This window comes from Spodoptera frugiperda, chromosome 16, assembly GCF_023101765.2.
Source record: "Spodoptera frugiperda isolate SF20-4 chromosome 16, AGI-APGP_CSIRO_Sfru_2.0, whole genome shotgun sequence".
NCBI lineage: Eukaryota > Metazoa > Arthropoda > Insecta > Lepidoptera > Noctuidae > Spodoptera > Spodoptera frugiperda.
In genome coordinates this window covers 3,447,007-3,466,016 of record NC_064227.1, presented here as the reverse complement: position 1 = coordinate 3,466,016, position 19,010 = coordinate 3,447,007, and the positions used below count along the sequence as shown (strand labels likewise).

The window sequence follows — 19,010 nt, the reverse complement described above, 5'->3', positions numbered from 1 at the left end:
GGATATTGGCCGGAAAATAACCAGAAATAGTGCAATGACGCGGAAGAATACTATTTACCTATATTTATTGACCTCTGTCTGTATTTATATGGATAATACTAATACCAAATAATGCGATATGGTTCCGGATTTCAATGTACGTTCAAAAGTGCCTCTGTAGTATCCCTGTCCTGTTTTTATAGTGTAAACCTGTACCTAAACGAGCAGACCCAGACAGCAACCACTATCAGGCCCAATTACCACCCTCCCCAATCTTCCCGATTCCCTAACAACCCTTAAATTCCTAACCCTCAAAAAGTCGGCAGCGCACTTGTGACGCTTTTGGTATTTCGGGTGTCCATGGGCGGCGGCGATTGCCAACCATCAGGTAATCCTATTCGTTTATCGGCTTATACCATAAAAATCTGCACCTTAACACGTTAACCGCTACGTAGGTCACCGGTGACCTACGTTAGTGGAGGATTTGCCTTCAACAATTTAGTGATGGCTGTTAAAGGCTTAAAATAAAACAGGAACAGTTACATAAAACTAAGACATTCTAACTAAAATGAAGATTTTAAAAGACAATGTAAGGTAACAAGCGTTTCTTAGCTGGCTCGTTATGTCGCCTCGGTAATTTGTTGAAACAATGCTTTCGTCTCTGTTGCTTGTGTAACATCGTGATGTAAGGAGTAACAGCTGTGCTATAGGTATGTATGGTTAAATGTAGTTAGGTAAGCAGAGTAGGTAGTAAGCTTCAATATAGTAGAGGGATATCTGTATGTTTATAAAAAGAGGACGAGTTTCTTTAGTATTCTGAACTTAGTCTAATATTGTAAGTAATTAGGAAATAACTTGATTTCTATTTCAAAGCGCTTGTTATATTCACAATTGACTACATATTTGAGAAAAAGTTAGGTGAGCGTTTCTTAATGTTGTCGTGGGTGCGTTTACAAACATACAATTTCACATACACGTGACACCCAGATCCGAAACAACAATTTGTGGATCACACAAAGAATTGCTTCGTGCGAAAATCGAATCTGCTACACGTTGCACGGCAGGCAGTTGTCCAGTCACCGACAACTGTGCAGTCATGTATTCCGTAATCATGTAAATTCTTCTCAGAACTCATTGAATTGGTTAGCGCCGCACTACTGTTTAACAGCAAATTCGATCTTATCAATTGAGATTTTCATGTTCTCTTTTATTGATAACTAGACATGAGAGGAGTCTTTTCAACCCTTAAATAACCTAATTTGTACCTTATTATGATCATATCGGCCACAAGACGTCCACTGCCCCAATGACTTCCAAATTGGCCGGTTGGAAGCGGCCTGCATCCAAAAGCTCCATGATTGAAAAATGGAAAAGATGCTGATTAAAGTGACTTTAATCCAACCGAAGTACTTTTTTCCTTAAAAAAAACCTAGCATTTCCATCGAAATACCGACTCAAAGGAAACCAGGAAAACCGAAATATAATCTAACACAACAAAATGAAGAATGATTGCTTTGTTTATTAAGACCTTATGAACCACCACGTTACCAGTTTACCGCGTAATGCAATTAGCACCAATACACATTGGTACTCACGATTTTTTGTTAACAGGATCAATATGAACTGTTGTTATCGGTTTATCGTTCGGTTAGCGGTTGAATATAAGCGCCTACTTAACGGAAATTTTTGTAGTAGGTCTTTGATTACGCTGTGAGATCATAAGTTGTCTATGTAGTCTTTATACCTACTAATATTATTTGTATGTTTGTTATTCTTTAAGGGATCGAGATTATTTTTAACGCTATAAGCCGGTAAACGACCACTCGGATCACCCTTAAAGATTAATTTCTGCCTTCACTACGCGGCATTTAAAGCTTATTACCTACTTAAAGATCACAGCATTTGATCGCAGATACGCTTTCTCTAGTTAGATCTGAGAATCGATGAACGACCGATGCGACGACCATACTTTGGGTGCTTTTCCACCAGATGTGCTATGCTACGTTGCTGTGGATTCATTTGGCTCCCACCAACCATATTCATTGGTACACATAGCTTAGCACAACTGGTGTTTGTTATAATCGAGACGTAGTGCACCACTGGTGTTTATCAAACAGGTCAAACAGATAACTTCCTTCTTTATTCAAGTCGGTTAAACATCGATCATAATCTAAAGTTTTATTGTAACTTTCGTGAGACATACTAAATTAATTATTATGTTATCGGCTTACTCACGTTATGTTTTGACGAGGAACTCGACTAGTTTCACGACACACGACGCGGCGATTGTCGCGGAATGCTGGTCATGAATATGAGCCTCTAGCATGGCTTGAAACTAGTCGAGTTCTTCGTCAAAACATTACGTGAGCCGATAACATAATCTAAAGCTTTTGGATTGAGGTCTATTATATATATTTGGTCTATGAAATAGGCACTACATCTCTAGTTTCCATCACCCACCATCTAATTAAATACTGGTGGAAATGTACAGCAGAAACAATAGATACGTGTACCCACTAAAATGTTAAACAAATATGCTTCGCTAATAAGAAGGTTGCGAATCCGTCTGTCTGTCTTTGCACATTGGTATAGTCAACATTTGCTCGTGAATTATATTGTATGTCAATATATGTGTTGTGGTTGTATCCCGGCAGTGATGTAAAGGTTGTGTTGTGGAAGTTCTGGGGTTAAGAAGAGATGTTGAGTTGTTTTTTTATGGTATAAGCCGGTAAACGAGCCGACGGATGGTAAGCAATCGCCGCCTATGGATACTTGAAATACCAGAGGCGTTACAAGTGCGTTGCCGGTCCTTTGGGGGTTAGGTTAGAGAGAGGTTATTGGAAAGATTGGGAAGTTAATTGGGCCTCCGGTAACCTCACTCGCACAACGTAACACAACGCAAGTTTTTTCACGTCGGTTTTCTACGAGGCTGTGGTTACACGAGCCGGCCTATTCGTGCGGAAACATGGCTCTCTCCCACACAAAAATTTGGATTTATTAGGATCATTATAGCAGGTTTAGATAAAAACTGAAAATGGTCTCGATTTGGTATAACGAAATACTGGCATTTTCAGACTTAAAACTCTCTCTCACTCTCTCTATTAGCTAAAAATGTATACCTAGATTTATACTAGAGATATTTAATTATTTTCTTCGACAAAGAAAGGCTGGATACTTTATGTATTATTTTTTTAAAAAGCAACATAATTATACCTTCTATTACGTCAAATCAGTCTCCGTATGAAGCAACACTTTACATTACCTACCTACAAATTGGTGTTCTGAATCGCTCTTGCAGACCACATTTCTTATAAAAAAAACAGTAAAACATGGCAGGTAGGTAAGCACTTGTATGTTAAAAAAGCTGAAAAGAATATAGAGTGGCTTCCCAGAGACAAAGGCCCGTCATAGCCGAGAGGAGATCAATATAAGCTGACCTGCCAACTGGCTCGGCTGCAATTTCTGAGCATCGACAGGCATCAACGAGCAATCGATTCTGAAGTATTTGTTCAATGTAAACTGTAATTATTATTTTCTGTAGTTATTTTCATAGAGTTTTAAGTTATGAGTTATTTACAATTTGCAAAGAAATATAGACATATTATTATGTATTTATGAATTTATGGAAAATTAGATAACAGTTTCGCTACTTCACGGCTCTTAACATGGGAATTTAATTTTGATATTCAGATAGAGTTTTTATTATTTGATATTTCTCTAAATATCATGTGAAGTATATTGTATAGGTACGGTAATGTTAATAATCCCAAACAGTTCCAATATCGAATGAAAATTAAAAGAACTTTAGGTTTTATATCGTAGTAATTAGTCTTAATTATGTAAGACGTTTTTTTTGGGACAACCCGCCACAACCTCCCATACCGCTATAACCCCTGTAAGTCAGGACCTACAGTAGATACAACCTTGAAAACACCGGAACACTGAAGTCCGACACGTCCCAGGGACATGAATGCCTGTCTTGGATCCCGCAACGAAATAAATCAGAAGACATTGTTAGAGGACAAGAAAAAGAAATTGATAGTTTCCACTTCACTCGGTGAATTTAATGCAGGAGACAGAATGTAAGACTTATATGTAAGACTTATTAATAAAATAATAACATAAAAATAATATTAGACCCACCGATAAGCACATAGATAACATCGAACCTAGTTCTTTCTTGGCCTTGCCCTAAGCCTTATCACCACCAAAACAGCGACTAGCAACAGCCCAAGTTAAATTTCACCCCAGCTCTCGTCTCCTCAAACAATCCCAAGTCCAATAACGTGCAAACTTTATAGGGATTCCTTCAGAACGTACTTTCTTATATAAGTCACTTCGTGGCGACAACCGGCTTAAGGTAGTCCGCAGCTCCGGATCAGGCATCAGCCCTGCTGGGCCCCATCTGTACGCATCGGACGTTGAGGCGCGCGCGGAACGCTACGCGCCGTACGCACGGGTCTGGTTCTGTTCGGGCGGTGAGCTACCCTTGCTCGCCGTCCGCAGGCCCGCACTTACGGTGGCCGGAGATCGTCTCGCGATCCCCGACGCCCGGAGTGTCTCTCGCGACGGCTGGGGCGTGAGGAGGTTTGTTCTCTCACGCGCCCCGCCTCCTCCTTAGCTAGCATGACTGCTTCGCAGAAGGAGGAGACGGCATCCCAGTCCCTCTCGCTCCGCATCATGGTCTGAACCAGTGCCGGGCGCGAGAGGTCGCCGTCGCCGACCACATCCCTGAGGACTTGGCGGTGGTCAGCCCATGCAGGGCACACCGCCACCGTATGTTCTACCGTGTCCTCCGGGCGGTCCTCACAGTGATGACACCCGGGCGTTTCCTCCCGCCCAATAAGGAACAAGAACCTACCGAAACTCCCATGTCCGGTAAGCACCTGCGTCAGGCGGTAGGTGAGGACGCCGTGGCGCCTCTCTAGCCACTCCTCAAAGAGGGGACTTACCGCTGCGATGACAGCGAGCCCAGCGATGCGGGCCTGTGGACGCTTACCTTTATTAAACAAAATTTCTAAGGTGAAAACTTGTTATGAAACGGCTGAAGTTTCAAGATACTGAACGTAAATTTATTGGGGAATGACGTCTCGAAAATTCTTTGAGAAACTGCTCCGGAGTTAGTTTTTAATGAGGGATGGCTATGAATAATTTTGGGGGATTAATGATCGCGTTGGAGACAGGTAGCAAGCAATATGCACTGTATTTCGTTTACGTATGAAAATATTGTTTTTGAGTTTGTCGCTTTTTCGTACACGTATGTAGACGAAATTTGAGGTGGCATTTGAATATTAAATTGAGCTTCATTGAGAATGAATCGAAAAAGAAATATAAAATCGCCTATTTTTCCCCGACTCGGAGATTTAACATGAAAGTTTATGCTTAACATTTACTCGAAATTGCAATAACTTACCCGAAGAGATAAAAGCACCCGAATAGATTTCTATAAAACACACGTTAAACAAAAATAAAATCACCATCACACTAACGCCTACATTAAATAGGAGACAGTTAATAGCACGGACGCAACATATTGCCTATCAGCACCGTCCAGGCGCTCGTATTGTTCCGACGTTATTTGTAATAGGGCTGTCCCGTTTATCGGCCAGTAAATTGGAACTCGGCCCAATTTCCGTCATATTCCGATAGGTATATAGAAATTGATATTTCGGAGAGATTTGTACGATTGGGTGGTGGATTTTTAATAGAGTCCATTGATAAAAGTACTGTAAAGAACTCCTAGATACCTACATATCTAGGAATAGAAAACATACCTAATAGATAACTAAAGGCACTATTGAGAAAGCAAAAGATCCTATATAGTTTCTAGAGTTTTCTTATCAACATTGACAGAACAGCAGACACGTATCTCTTCATGCGGCAACGTACCATATGAATGAAATCCACTGAGCAATGCTCAATGTATGACTAATTTGCTCCGTGACAAAATTCAGAAGGCAGGTAAGAGTTTGTTTTTCGGTTCGAATGGACCAACCAATCAGAACCCTTGTTTTTTATGTTAAATGGGCCGACGTTTGACCGCTATCTCGCCTGATGGTAAGTGATGATGCGGCCTACGATGGAGCACGTCTGCCCATAAGAACCTATTCACTCGGGCTTTGAAGACACCCAGGTTATACCCATCAGGAAACACAGACTCCGGCAAGGAGTTCCACTCCCTAGCAGTTCTTGTTTCGAGGGAACAAACTCGTACCAAGGGTACAGAAATTCGAACTGTGCACTCACTTTACACCTAAGAACATTAAAATAAGTGGCACAAAAATATACCTCACAAATATATTTTTTATTTGCTCAAAGAACAATAACAATACCTAAATCACGTAATTTTACAAATCACAAGCAAATTCAACCTTAATAACATCAACCATGTTCTAAAACAAATCCTGTTTTCTTATTCACTGCACATTTGAGTCAGTTGTAGAATATAAAACAACGTAGCAGAGTCGAACTGGTCATATAGTCAGGGTAGCTATTGTTAGCTGGGCCCCAAGAAGTCCCGAGTGAACGGGTTGCTCTTAGGTAGGCGTGCTCCATCTTTGGTCACATTGATGTTGCTGATGAAAAGCAATGCGACATCTTTGCTGTACCCACTTATAGTAGATATTATTATTTAAGACCTGTATTTATGATGCATACCTATAGTCCACAATAAAGATGATTTGATTTGATTAGGACACTTAAGGAATTTTGGTTTGGTTCTGTGGTTGGATAAAAAACAGCGGAGGCTCTTATGGTTGTCTCAGTATTTTAGGGATAGCATTATACACATTACCTGTTACATCATTTTTTATACAACAAGGTAAGAAATGGGTAGTACCTTGCTACTACGTGCATTTCTCGTCGTCCAATACAATGAATAAAAGGTCTAATGTCATGTTACTTCTTTACTATGTACTTTATTTAGTCTTGGGACCCCGAAACCTTCCTCCAGTCCGACCCTGTACCGTACTAAAAGCATAACTTAGGTTATATTCCCTAGGGAGAAGCCTTAAATCGTGGTACATTTCCATTCCCGCTACTGCGAACACCAGTCACGCAATTTAGAAACTAATTTGTTTAAAATTATGGTTCAATTTTGTAATAAATTTGTTCGCAGCCGTTTTGTGGAAATGGTAGCTGCTTTAACAATTGCGCAAATAATGTCTCTTATGTAAGACGCGACTGTTTTTATTATTTAACACTTTTATTTACCTTGCCCTGTTTGTGTGTTGGTTTGGGTGTAATTTAGTAAAATTTTACCCACTTTCTGATGACTGATCGATCTGATATTATCTAATTAAGACCCGAAACAACAATTTGTGGATCATGCAAAGAGTTGGTCCATGCGGGCTTCCAACCTGCTACACGTTACGCGACAGCCGGTTGCCCTTTTACCGCCCCAACCGAGACATACTTTTAAATATACCAAAATTCTCAAGTTAAGCATGCCAGTCGCGTTCGTCTGTCATTTGTCTTCTTAACAAAATGGCGTCAAGCCATGTTTCAGTGTTGCCGTAATTAGTCGAAAACAGAAATATTACAACACTACAGTTAATTAAAACCAGTTAAGATGGGGTTATTTTTAGTTTTACAGGCGTAATGTTTTGGTGGTACGAGTAATGCGTCAAGTTTTGTGTTACATGAAACTGAAGAGAAACGTTATAAATATTTTGATGCATTTTTCTGGTTTTTGGTGATACTGAAGTATAAAAATTATGGTACTCATAAATATATATGGTTATAACTATATGAGTATTTTTCTTACAGAATATAAAAGGAAAAGGCTCCAGAAAACAAAAGACTTTAAAAATGCCCGATTCAGAGCTGCAGAAAAGCTGACAGGTTGCCACGGCTCCGCTTCGAAGAGCAGGAGTAGAAACGGGGTGATTTTCGATCAGTAACAGTCTGACACTCGGTCACAAGGTGGGAGAAGCCATTGAAGGAATTTTCTTACCTCAAAAAAAAAAGTATTTATTTTTTATTTCTTTCCTAATTAATGTCTAACTGCACTTACTAGCCAAAAGAGTATAATATAGTACGTTTCTATAACCAGACCATTGCCCAACAAAAACCATATTTTTCCAATCACCACTATATTGTGCAAGTTATAACAGCTACTATAGATTACTATGTAAACCACTCTCATGGGAAATGGAAGCTTTTAGCCTCGATGACTGATTGGAGCCATCAATGAATGGCTTTTAGCGCCACTACGCAACAGCTGTGGCATTGTCCTACACTCCAATCTTCATTGACCATCAGTTAATTAGGGCAGGCATTACTGTCGCTTTGGTTTTTGATGATTTTGTTTCGCAATAGGCCACTTCAGATTTGTGCTAAAAACCTTCGTGTTCATTGCGTTCATTTCGCATTAATATAGTTGAAAAGTAAATTATAATTGCACCGGAATATCTATACTAATATTATAAAGCTGAAGAGTTTGTTTGTTTGTTTGTTTGTTTGAACGCGCTAATCTCAGGAACTACTGGTCTGATTTGAATAATTCTTTTTGTGTTGGATAGCGCATTTATCGAGGAAGGTTATAGGCTATAAATCATCACGCCACGATCAATAGGAACCGAGCAGTGCGGGTGAAACCGCGCGGAAGTAGCTAGTGTTAAATATAAATAATTGAGATCTAACAAAGAATAAAAGTCTTTGCTAATATCCAGAAGTTAGATTACAGATTTCTTGAATTCGTAAAGCTATTGCATTACAACACTTGTAGAGACATATTCAATTACTCATTTCAATCACTGTTTACCCACATAACTATTGGATGAGGTAATTCGACTACTTTCAAGTCACACCAAGAGCTCACAATTATGAATTACGAGACACACGACACAGCAACGACGAACATCATGAAGCCAATTGAAATAAACTGTCCTAAAGGTAATGTAAATTAGGATAGGATAAAGGTAGCCGTCCAGGCAGTAAATGGGTTGGTGGCCAAACGCAGACTTATAAACGTTAAAAAAAAAGGTAAATTAGGCTTAGTACTCACCATATGGTACCGTATGTGGGTACCTCCGGACCGAACCCCCTCGTTCAGCTGTATGGAGCTCACACTGCCGGCGTCATCATCCATAAAACCCGTCTTCTTGTAACGTGCCATCTGGAGAAAGAAAAAATCTTACAGCTACTTGATTACTCTCTGAAGAAAAAATACAGACTTTTAATGACATAATTATCATAGCACTGGTAGTAACTGACTTAGCTAAAGTATGATGTTTTTATATGGAGAGATGCGTGCTATGGATGGCTATCGACACATCGCATACTCGAGCTGCGCATCTTCCTCGCACAGTTACTCAGCTACATAGCTTAGTATCAGTGGAAACGGTCACATAGTTTCACAGCTTAGCTATTTCATCTTCGTTGCATAGCACATCTCTCGTAGAAAAGCACCTTTAGCAAAAGTTGTTACAACTGCCAAATGCAAAATCCTGGATCGCCCAATTTTAAAATTCCAGTTTCATAAAATAAATGAATAATGTTTCTTTTAGTTATGCTACAGATGTAGCATTTTATGGCTAAACTTTGAATGAAAATAACATGAAAAGTTTTTAACTCAAGTTGAAGTGTTTTCGCCGTTTTTCGATGAACTTTTTAAGATGTTTTTTACAAAAACACGATTATTTATTATAGGATAAAAATATGCGAAGATTTTATAATTATTTTTGTGGTTTTCATTGTACCTACTTGATCAATATTTATTATTGTTTTATTCTTTAGTTTTCTCTGGCCCCATAAGACGAATACGTTATCCTATAAAATATTGTTTAAAAGTACAGGAATAAAAATTCGGAAAAATTGCATTGTCAAGAAGGAAATACGAAAATTATCCCTTCCTAATGTAATCTGCTACGCCGACGACACGCTGGTGCTAGCGCACGGGAGGTCGCACCAGGCGGCGGCCAATTTAATGACGACAGCGGTTGCGATAGTCGTTGCAAGGATCCGGCAATTGGGACTCGAGGTGGCGCTCCACAAGTCCGAGGCCATGTGCTTTCATGGCCGCGGGAACGCGCCACCTCCAGGTGGGTCCCAAATAACGGCAGGAGGGGTTACCATCGGCATCGAGACGACGATGAAGTACCTAGGACTCGTCCTCGACAGTCGATGGAACTTCGTGGAGCATTTCCGACGTTTGGCTCCTAAGTTGGAACGGACGGGGGCTGCGCTTAAGCGGCTCCTGCCCAACCTCGGAGGGCCAAATGCCTCCTGCCGGAGGTTGTATGCGGGGTCGTGCGGTCCATGGCCCTCTACGGCGCCCCTGTGTGGGCGCCGAACCTGATGCGGCGGCCAACTCGGACGCTGCTCACGTCCCAGAGGGTCATGGCCATCCGAGTGATCCGTGGATATCGCACGATCTCCGGGGAGGCGGCGAACCTCCTTGCCGGATTACCGCCGTGGGATTTGGAGGCGAAAGTGCTCGCGCGCGTCTTTAGTCTGCGCGCCGACGCGCGTCGCCGGGGCGAAACTCCGCTGCCGCGCCAGATTAGTGCGTGGCGGGACGAGCTCCGGCGCGATCTCATGGCGGATTGGCAGCAACGACTGTCGCAACCGAGGGCTGGGCTCGCTGTCATTGCAGCGGTAAACCCCTCTTTGAGGAGTGGCTAGAGAGGCGCCATACCTACCGCCTGACGCAGGTGCTTACCGGACATGGGAGTTTCGGTAGGTTCCTGTTTTTGATTGGGCGGGAGGAAACGCCCGGGTGTCATCACTGCGAAGACCGCCCGGAGGACACGGTGGAACATTGCGGTCTGCCCTGCGTGGGCTGAGCACCGCCGTGCCCTCAGGGAAATGATCGGCGACGGCGACCTCTCGCGTCCGGCTATGGTTCAGACCATGGTGCGGAGCGAGGGGGACTGGGATGCCGTCTCCTCCTTCTGCGAAGCAGTTATGCTAGCTAAGGAGGAGGCGGGATGAGGGAACGAACTTCCTCACGCCCTAGCCGAAAAGACACTCCGGGCGTCGGGGATCGCGTGACGATCTCCGGCCACCGTAAGTGCGGGCCTGCGGACGGCGAGCAAGGGTAGCTCGCCGCCCGACCAGAACCAGACCCGTGCGTGCGGCGCTTTCCGCGCGCGGCTCAAAGAGCCATCAGACCACCACAGATGGGGCCCAGTAGGGCTGATGCTTAATCCGGAGCTGCGGACTACCTAGCGGGTTTACCGGGGCTCCGGCTCGAAAAGCAGGAGTAGGAATGAAGTGGTATTTTGTCAGTAAGAGTCTGACACTCCGTCTCGCTTTTCCCAAGAAGAGAAAGTCATTGGATGATTTTCCCCCTCAAGAAAAAAAAAAAAAAAAATCCTTCCTAATGTAACAATAGTTTTTCTTTTTAATACTTTGCATAAATTTTTCACATAAATTCACAAATACGCATGGTGTTAATTTATTAATACGTACATACCTACCTACAACGGAAGATCCCATTGATCTCATTACTCGTATTTTGACGGAAATTCTCAATTTAATGACAACACAGAAAGGGCTTTGAAAACTGCAGACACACAGGTATACGTTTGTGTCCCACATTTCCAGTTTTATTATTGCCTATTATACTATTTTAGGGAACAGTGAGAAGTTCCCTAAGAAAAGAAGGATCCTCCGACCAAGCGAGGTGATCGTGCCTTCGAGGATGATCGTGGCTTTCTGCCTAACTGATGTTCGTTGGGATTTGGATTATCCATCGCATGTAAACTTGATGTTTTGTACCCTATAGTATTCCTCAATAAATGGAATATCCAACACAAAAAGAATTTTTCAAATCTAAACAGTAGTTCCAGAGATTAGCGCCTTCAAACAAACAAATAAGCTCTTCAGCTGTATACATAGGTCTTACATTTTTTCTACAGTTGCTAAAACACGTAAGATGATTGAAAAATATTATTTCAGCAACCATATCCTTGACTGAAAACAAACAACAACGTATCTATGTACATAAGTAAGTACGTCTACTACAGAAACAACGAATCGATTCATAAGAGGTACTCAGTGTAAAGCGCATGATCCAGATTGGCAATCGTGCGCATGTTGCCATCATTAAACTTTTGAGAGCGTTTGATCTTATTTATTGTAGTGTAGTGAATGAGATAAAGATCAAGAACTACGTGGTACTTATACATTTGAACGTGTTAAGATTTTCTCATTATATTGGTGCAACACTTTCTATACATGTATAGTCGGCTTATTGCAAGAAGTCATTACCTATGTGACATATCCACTATTCTGAGATAAACGGTATTTTAGTTTGAATAAAGTAACTATTGGTTGGTTGCTGATTTGCATATATTATCCTAAATATAACTACGTTGATGAAATTTGTTTTTGCATTTTGTAGAATGTGCCAAAATAAGTCCACTATAGATAAAAACGTATTAAGTGATTTTTTGCAGTTAATGATTTCTTGCAATAAGCCGACGGTGTATACAGTAGTATATACTTATGTTAATACATTAATTTAAAAAGGAGTGTAATCCTTCGGGAATTAAATGCATGATGTCATATTTTGTGGATCAACTAACGTAAATAAATGACAATCGTCGCATCAACAGCCTATAAAAGGCCTCTGCTGACCAAAGTCCTCTTCTCACGTCGAGGAGGTTTGGGCATTAATAACCACGGTTGCTCAATGCGGGTTAGCGATTTCGAAGAAAGAAATTACAAGCATAGGTTTCCTGACGACCTGCGGGCTTCCGAACGGGTTACCGGAGTTGTGGCTCAAATCAGAAGCAGGAAGGGACAGGAACGGGGTGGGTTTTAGTTAGTGAGAGTCGGACACTCTCTCACCTCACCCATGGCGGGAAAGTAATTGGATAATTTTCCCCTCAAAAAAAAGGTATTGTACCGATGTTTTCCTTCACCTTTTGTACCTATTAGTACGAGTTTGCTTTACGTTTAAAATATTCGAAACGAGAGCATGTTCGGATCTCTGATTGGCTGGCTATTCGAGCTGGCCAATTAGAGCACCGAACGCACTCTCGTTTCAATTATTTTAAACGTAAAGCAAACTCGAAGCGTTAATACTCTTCATCCACTAAGGGTACTGTTCAAAGTATATCTACCTACTATAAATTTTGTAGATATTAACTAATGGACGTCATAAATTATTAAGATTAAACATAAAGTAAAGTTTATTTCATCTAATAAAGTCCAGACATTTCATGCCAAAAACTATGAAAAACAATGTTGCCGTATTGAAAATGAAATATGGTTTCTTCTCGAAATGAGAAGATATTAAAATTATTTGTTGGTGTTATAAAATATGCGTCACGTCATATAATCCTCAAAGGGTAATACAGAACATATAATATTAATGCACCAACATTTGACCAACTTTTAACTAGTTTTGAGTCCTGACTGACTGTCTGTCTGTCCTGTTATTAGTAGGAGTGAGTCCATTGCCACATATTATTATACAATTTCAAACTCTACGCTATTACTGAGTTTATAAACCGAAAATCTAACCAAACAAATATCATATGAATAAGTTGCAAAAGCTTATTTGGTTTGTTCCAAACAGTAGTAGTTGACGTCAAATTTTTGAGGTTAAGCAGCTCTTGTATGGAGCACAATTGTTTTACCAACTATAATATTGCTATTGTTTCAAGCTTAAGTTGGAAACTTGAAGGACAGTGTCGGAGTGTGATAATTATAAATATTTTTTTTTTTAGTTTTACTAAAATATAGCTGGTTTTATTTTGAGGTGAACATACTCTTGGTAGCGTCGAAAACCTTTAAAACGTGTCCTCCTCTTTTCGTGAGTGTCAAAAGTAAAGATTTAGATTATCTTTGACAAATACCGGGCTCTCTGAAAAACATTAGTCATAATACACTTAACAAGCACGGCTCTGGCACGGTGTTTCGAATTGTGGCTACCGCTAGCTGCCAGCGTGCTTACGGCGCGTCGCCCGCTAGGTGCAAGCTCGCAGTAAGCGAGCCGCTGCGACGGTGTTTCGCTTGCGCCTAGAGGGCCGGCTCACCACCGACTGACTCGCCGCCGGCTCGCTGTCGGTGAGCAGAAAGCACGTGGCCCGCATGCTTCAAGCGCGCGGGCGCCTCAACTACAACTCAAGACCGTGCGCTGCGCTGGCCATCAGTGGTCAGCTTTTATAGTATTGATTGTATGATGTACTGACGTTCATAAAATATACCTTTGACCTATTAATCAGTGATCACCAACCCGCCTGCCAAATGGAATGGAAATTGTGGCAAACCCTCTTATGTAGACTCAACAGTCCTAAATTTAGGTACAGAAAATTCAAGACGACTCGACATTTAGGCAGCCTCGGATGTCTCATTATTTCCAGTGTAGTATCTCTCTTGAATATACAAAAATAATCGTCTCAAGTTTTCCTTGAGCACTCAAAGAATATTGAACATAAAAAATGAACAGAGATGAGGATTCTCGAAAACGAGACCGACCTTGTAAAGGATTTCCAATCGATTATTTGTTACTTAGGTATGTCTCCAACGAAATGTTTCTGAGAAAAAATATGATTTTTATTATAACAAATGTTAGGTACTGAATCCTTTTCTTTTTGTATCAAACAGTTTGAAATCGAATTTTACTTGCGTAAAGAATTTTATATAATTTTGAATTTGATAAATTAGATGTCGTTATGTAGAATTCTATTGTATATTTTTGTGAGTTTGTGTATTTTTGTTTATGTTTGTTATTCAAACACGTCAAAATAGCTGAAAGGATCGGGACGAAATATGGAACAGGGGTAGATCATGGTCTGGATTAACACCATAGTATAAAGAAGAGGGGTTAACACATAGGACACTTTTTATCCTACGGGATCTCGTAGCGAAGCCGCTCGCAGAAGCTAGTGAATAATAATAATTATGTATGAACAGAAAATGATTAACCCTAATAACTGGTTATTAATAATATTTAATAGTTATTTCCAATACAATATCGTATCGACGTGTTTTCAAACTAAACCCGGAGGTTTGGCAGGCAAAGAAGGCCATACTAAACCCATTTGATTGAAAGTCATCAAATTATATTTACGGCTATTGTTCCTCGTAAATAAAATTATCATTTAGGCGAAAGTAGTTCTCTTTAGTAGTCGTTTTATTACAGCTGTTAAACGCGATGCTATTTGTGTTCTGCGATAAGAACGGGATTTCGGAAGTTGGTAAATAGATAGTACGAGTAGTAGGAATATTTAAAGTATTATCATTGGAGTAAGTACAACTTTTTGATAAGTCGTTAATGAAATTCAGTTTCAATGTCAAACATAAATTTAAGAATTGTTATTGTTAATACAAAAAAGTAATACCACCATGCGGTGCATTTGAGACCCCATTCAGTATATTTGTGCATCGGCTAATCCCGCCCATCAGCATGAACAAGTCTAGGTGATGTGTTGTCACACCTTTTATCCCCGAACGTGTATCCCCACTTTTCCCCACTTGAAATTATAAGTCTCATGTAATAGGGAGTGAATCTATTGCCGTATACTGGGCACAATTGCAGACTCCGTGTGACTACAGGCAGAGGCATGAACAAGTGTAGGCTTTTTCATAAATCATCGTCATCACCGGAGGCCTAATTAAACCCCTTCCCCAATCTTCAACGACCTTTAAATTCCTAACCCCCAATAGGCACTGCACTTGTAACGCCTCTGGTGTTTCGAATGTCGATGGGCGGCGGCAATTGTTTACCATCAGGTGATTCGTCTGCTGATTTACCGGGTTATACCATAAAAAATAATAGAAAAATCGTAACACAGTTTCCGTAATTTTCTTCTTCACTAGTTCCTTGTCTAATATCCGTCTAATAACAAAGGTTTGATCGGATCTGTATCCGCTGCGGATATTAGAGCCGACCCACTTCTGCATTCTGAATGCCGAAGAAAATTCCCTCAGGAGTTCCTTCTTTGACATGAATTGATGTTGAGAAAACTGGGTTGATTAAATTCTTGCCTTCTGTGGTTTGGTTTAAAGTTGGTTTTGTGTACTTATAGTCTTGTCGTTTGATTTTCGTAGGCAGATTACTGATTTTGGTTTTGGGATTAGAATTCTGATGCTGTTTTGCATCACTTAATATAAATAGATAGATTTAATTAGTCAATAATTTTTTTTCACTAGGAAATTGCTATGGGAGATATGTATTGGAAAGTCCCCACTTGCTTGTTTTAGAATTGCATATGTCTGCTTTCATTCATCATGATCATCATCATAATATCAGCCTTAGACGTCCACTGCTGAACATAGGCCTCCCCCAACGACCTGATTGAAGTCGCAGGGAGCCGCTGGATACAGTTCGCTTCCAACCGGCCTATCTGGATGTCACTGGGGAGGCTTTGTCTGCTTTAAATTTTTTTTATTACTAATTCACTGATTAAGGTATTGTTATTCCAAAAACTGAAAAGTAGCCTTGAACGTGGAATAGTAAGTAAGAACTATTCTACAGCGAGCAGATGGACACATGGACACGTAATGGTATGTAGATAACTAAAAGGTCGATGTGGGTTAAATATACACACATACATACCAACTAATTTATTTCCTACAGTCCTAACATAAATCCTTCAACCTTCCACCCATTGTAAATGTCCAGAAATGTTTAACTAATGCTACAATAAACGTATGATAGTACAACAGTATCTAAATAACCTTCAACAACTTTGGAGACGGTAAAATTATACAAGACGTTAAAGACAGGGTTTGTTTAACCTTGAGCTTTTAATATAAACCCTTGTTTAAGAATTACACAAACGCTTGATATGATTACCTCTAAGAGATAGAAAGAAAAAAAAAAACAGTTTACTTGCATCAATAAAAAAAATTAAAAAGGCATAAATAATTAATATGAAAAAATAAAACATAAAAGTACTCACGGTGCAAAAAACCAACTAATTAAGAGCTAACTGTTGTGAGAATATGTATACTCTCACAGCAGTTAGCTCGAAGCATGACTCTCCAAAGTCCCATATGATGTCTCATGTATCATATGGGACTTTAGCTTCAGCACGAATGCTCTATTTCGATCTGAGTCACACCACGAATTCACAGAAAACAAACGTGAAACCGTGACGGATGTGAGTTTCGGCGTGTAAACGAAGTGACTGAAGGTCACTTTAGTGACTCCTCGACCAACGGAGAAGTCCCTTTAATCTATTCTACCTGAACTTTTTAAGCCAATGAACTCTTGACATAAATAGCAAATATTGGAAAAATAAACACTGAATTAGTAAGAGATCTTCATAGAATTGAATACGTTGCTACGTATCTAGGTGTGGAAGGAATTGGAATCGAAGTGGATGAGCCAACGCAGCCTGAATATAAAACAGCTGAATCGGGATATTCGGGATTCGTTACTTGTAGCTTCGCGACGAAACGATGAGGTAGTTTCTACGATATATTTTACTAGATTTCCAGATGTTTGTGATACTTTAGCAGTTCCCTGTTTTCAACGAACTTTTTTGGAATTTAAAGAAGTGGTACCGTACTTAATTCATTGAATTTATATAAGGTTTAATCATCAATATGGAACATACATTTAATTACAATCGCGCCTAGTAAGTAAAATGAGCGTACTTGAAATAATCAGCACACGGAGCAGCGGACTAGCTAGCAGGTGTCCAACCCAGTAAATGCAACAGGACTGGTTTTTAGTCAGTAAAGTCTGTTTGTACTCTCTCTAGTGCGCCCAATCGGTAGAAGGCATGTCATCACAGTTGCACAACATAACAGTCCACTGTTAAACTTGTGGGAGCTTCCTTTACATGGTTAAATCGAAGGAGCGACTGTTTAATGTCAATGAAACTTCATAAATAAAAAAGTTATGTTTAAAGAATCACGTCGAACATTCTATGCTTATATTAATTCCGCAACTATTTGACGGATTTGGTTGAAATTTTACAGATAAGTTTAGAACCTTAGAAAGGACATAAATATATTTTTATTTCAAAAATCAAAAGAATAAAAATAAGAAATAAATTATTTGTAGGGTAATGGAATGTCGATCGTTACACGACTTCGGTTCATAAACATGTTCCCTATTTATCGAAAAAAAGTAAATAAATAGTCGAAAAGGATATGAAAAAAATAATATCAATATAAACAAACATGTAAAGTACAAAGTGTTGCTCTAACGGAGTATAGATACTTCTATGTCGATCGTTACACGAGAAGGTTCATTCACTGTTTTAATTCATCGAAAAAAGTAAATAAATAGTAAATATATGAAAAAAATAATATCAATATAATTAGAGATCAGTACAAAGAAAATGCCCGAATTAGTATAAATAAATAATCGTGTTGTCTGTATCCTCGATTAGATCGAATATAAAACGCGCTATGGTTTCGTTCGGATTTGGTTGGGTATCGGCCGAGCGCTTCGGTACTATCGTAGAAAAAGTGTATTATCAGTCGTATTTAGCACGTGTGTAGTGGTCCTGCAGTTTCTGTTTTCTAAATTGGTTTCGTTGTATTTTCAATTAATAAGTTTTGATTTGTTGGGTTTTCCTGGTTTTTTGGTTAAACTATGAACGTAGGTTTAACAGAATCGATTATAGTATGAAATATGTTTTTAATATTAACTTATCATTCATCAGCACACGGAGCTGCGGACTGTCTAACAGGTTACCGCGACTCCGGCTCGAAAAGCAGAAGTAGGAACAGGGTGGTTTTTAGTCAGTAATAGTATGTCTCGCATCGCCCAAGTTGGGAAAATTCATTGGATGATTTTACCCCTTAAAAACAAATCGTCATTAGCACAACGTGATAGTCACTATTGAGATATGAGCCTCCTTTATCTTGGTTGGATATCGAAAGAGCGACTGCTGAGTTTGATTAGGCAAAAAAGCTTATAAATAAACAAAGGTCAATTATAAACTAATAATTTGTATTTTTGAGTCTAACTCAAGGGATCTACTTCGTTAACGCGAACCCAAAAAAAACAAAATCTTGTTATTAGTTTTTATTATCAAAAGAAGTAGGTGTCCGGGGTAGATGACCCTGTAGGGTTAGAATTCTGCGCGTATAACGCGGCAATAAACATGTTC

At 39.8% G+C, this 19,010-nt stretch overlaps 1 protein-coding gene across 1 annotated transcript in view; it reads right to left on the bottom strand.

Annotated features, from left to right (window-relative positions):
- Positions 1–19,010, bottom strand: part of LOC118280642 (endothelin-converting enzyme homolog) — an 84,444-nt gene that overhangs the window by 47,345 nt on the left and 18,089 nt on the right. Inside the window, exon 2 of the mRNA XM_035600908.2 lies at positions 8,987–9,097. Coding sequence (XP_035456801.1) covers positions 8,987–9,097 — 111 coding nt within the window. The remainder of the gene's footprint in view (positions 1–8,986; positions 9,098–19,010) is intronic.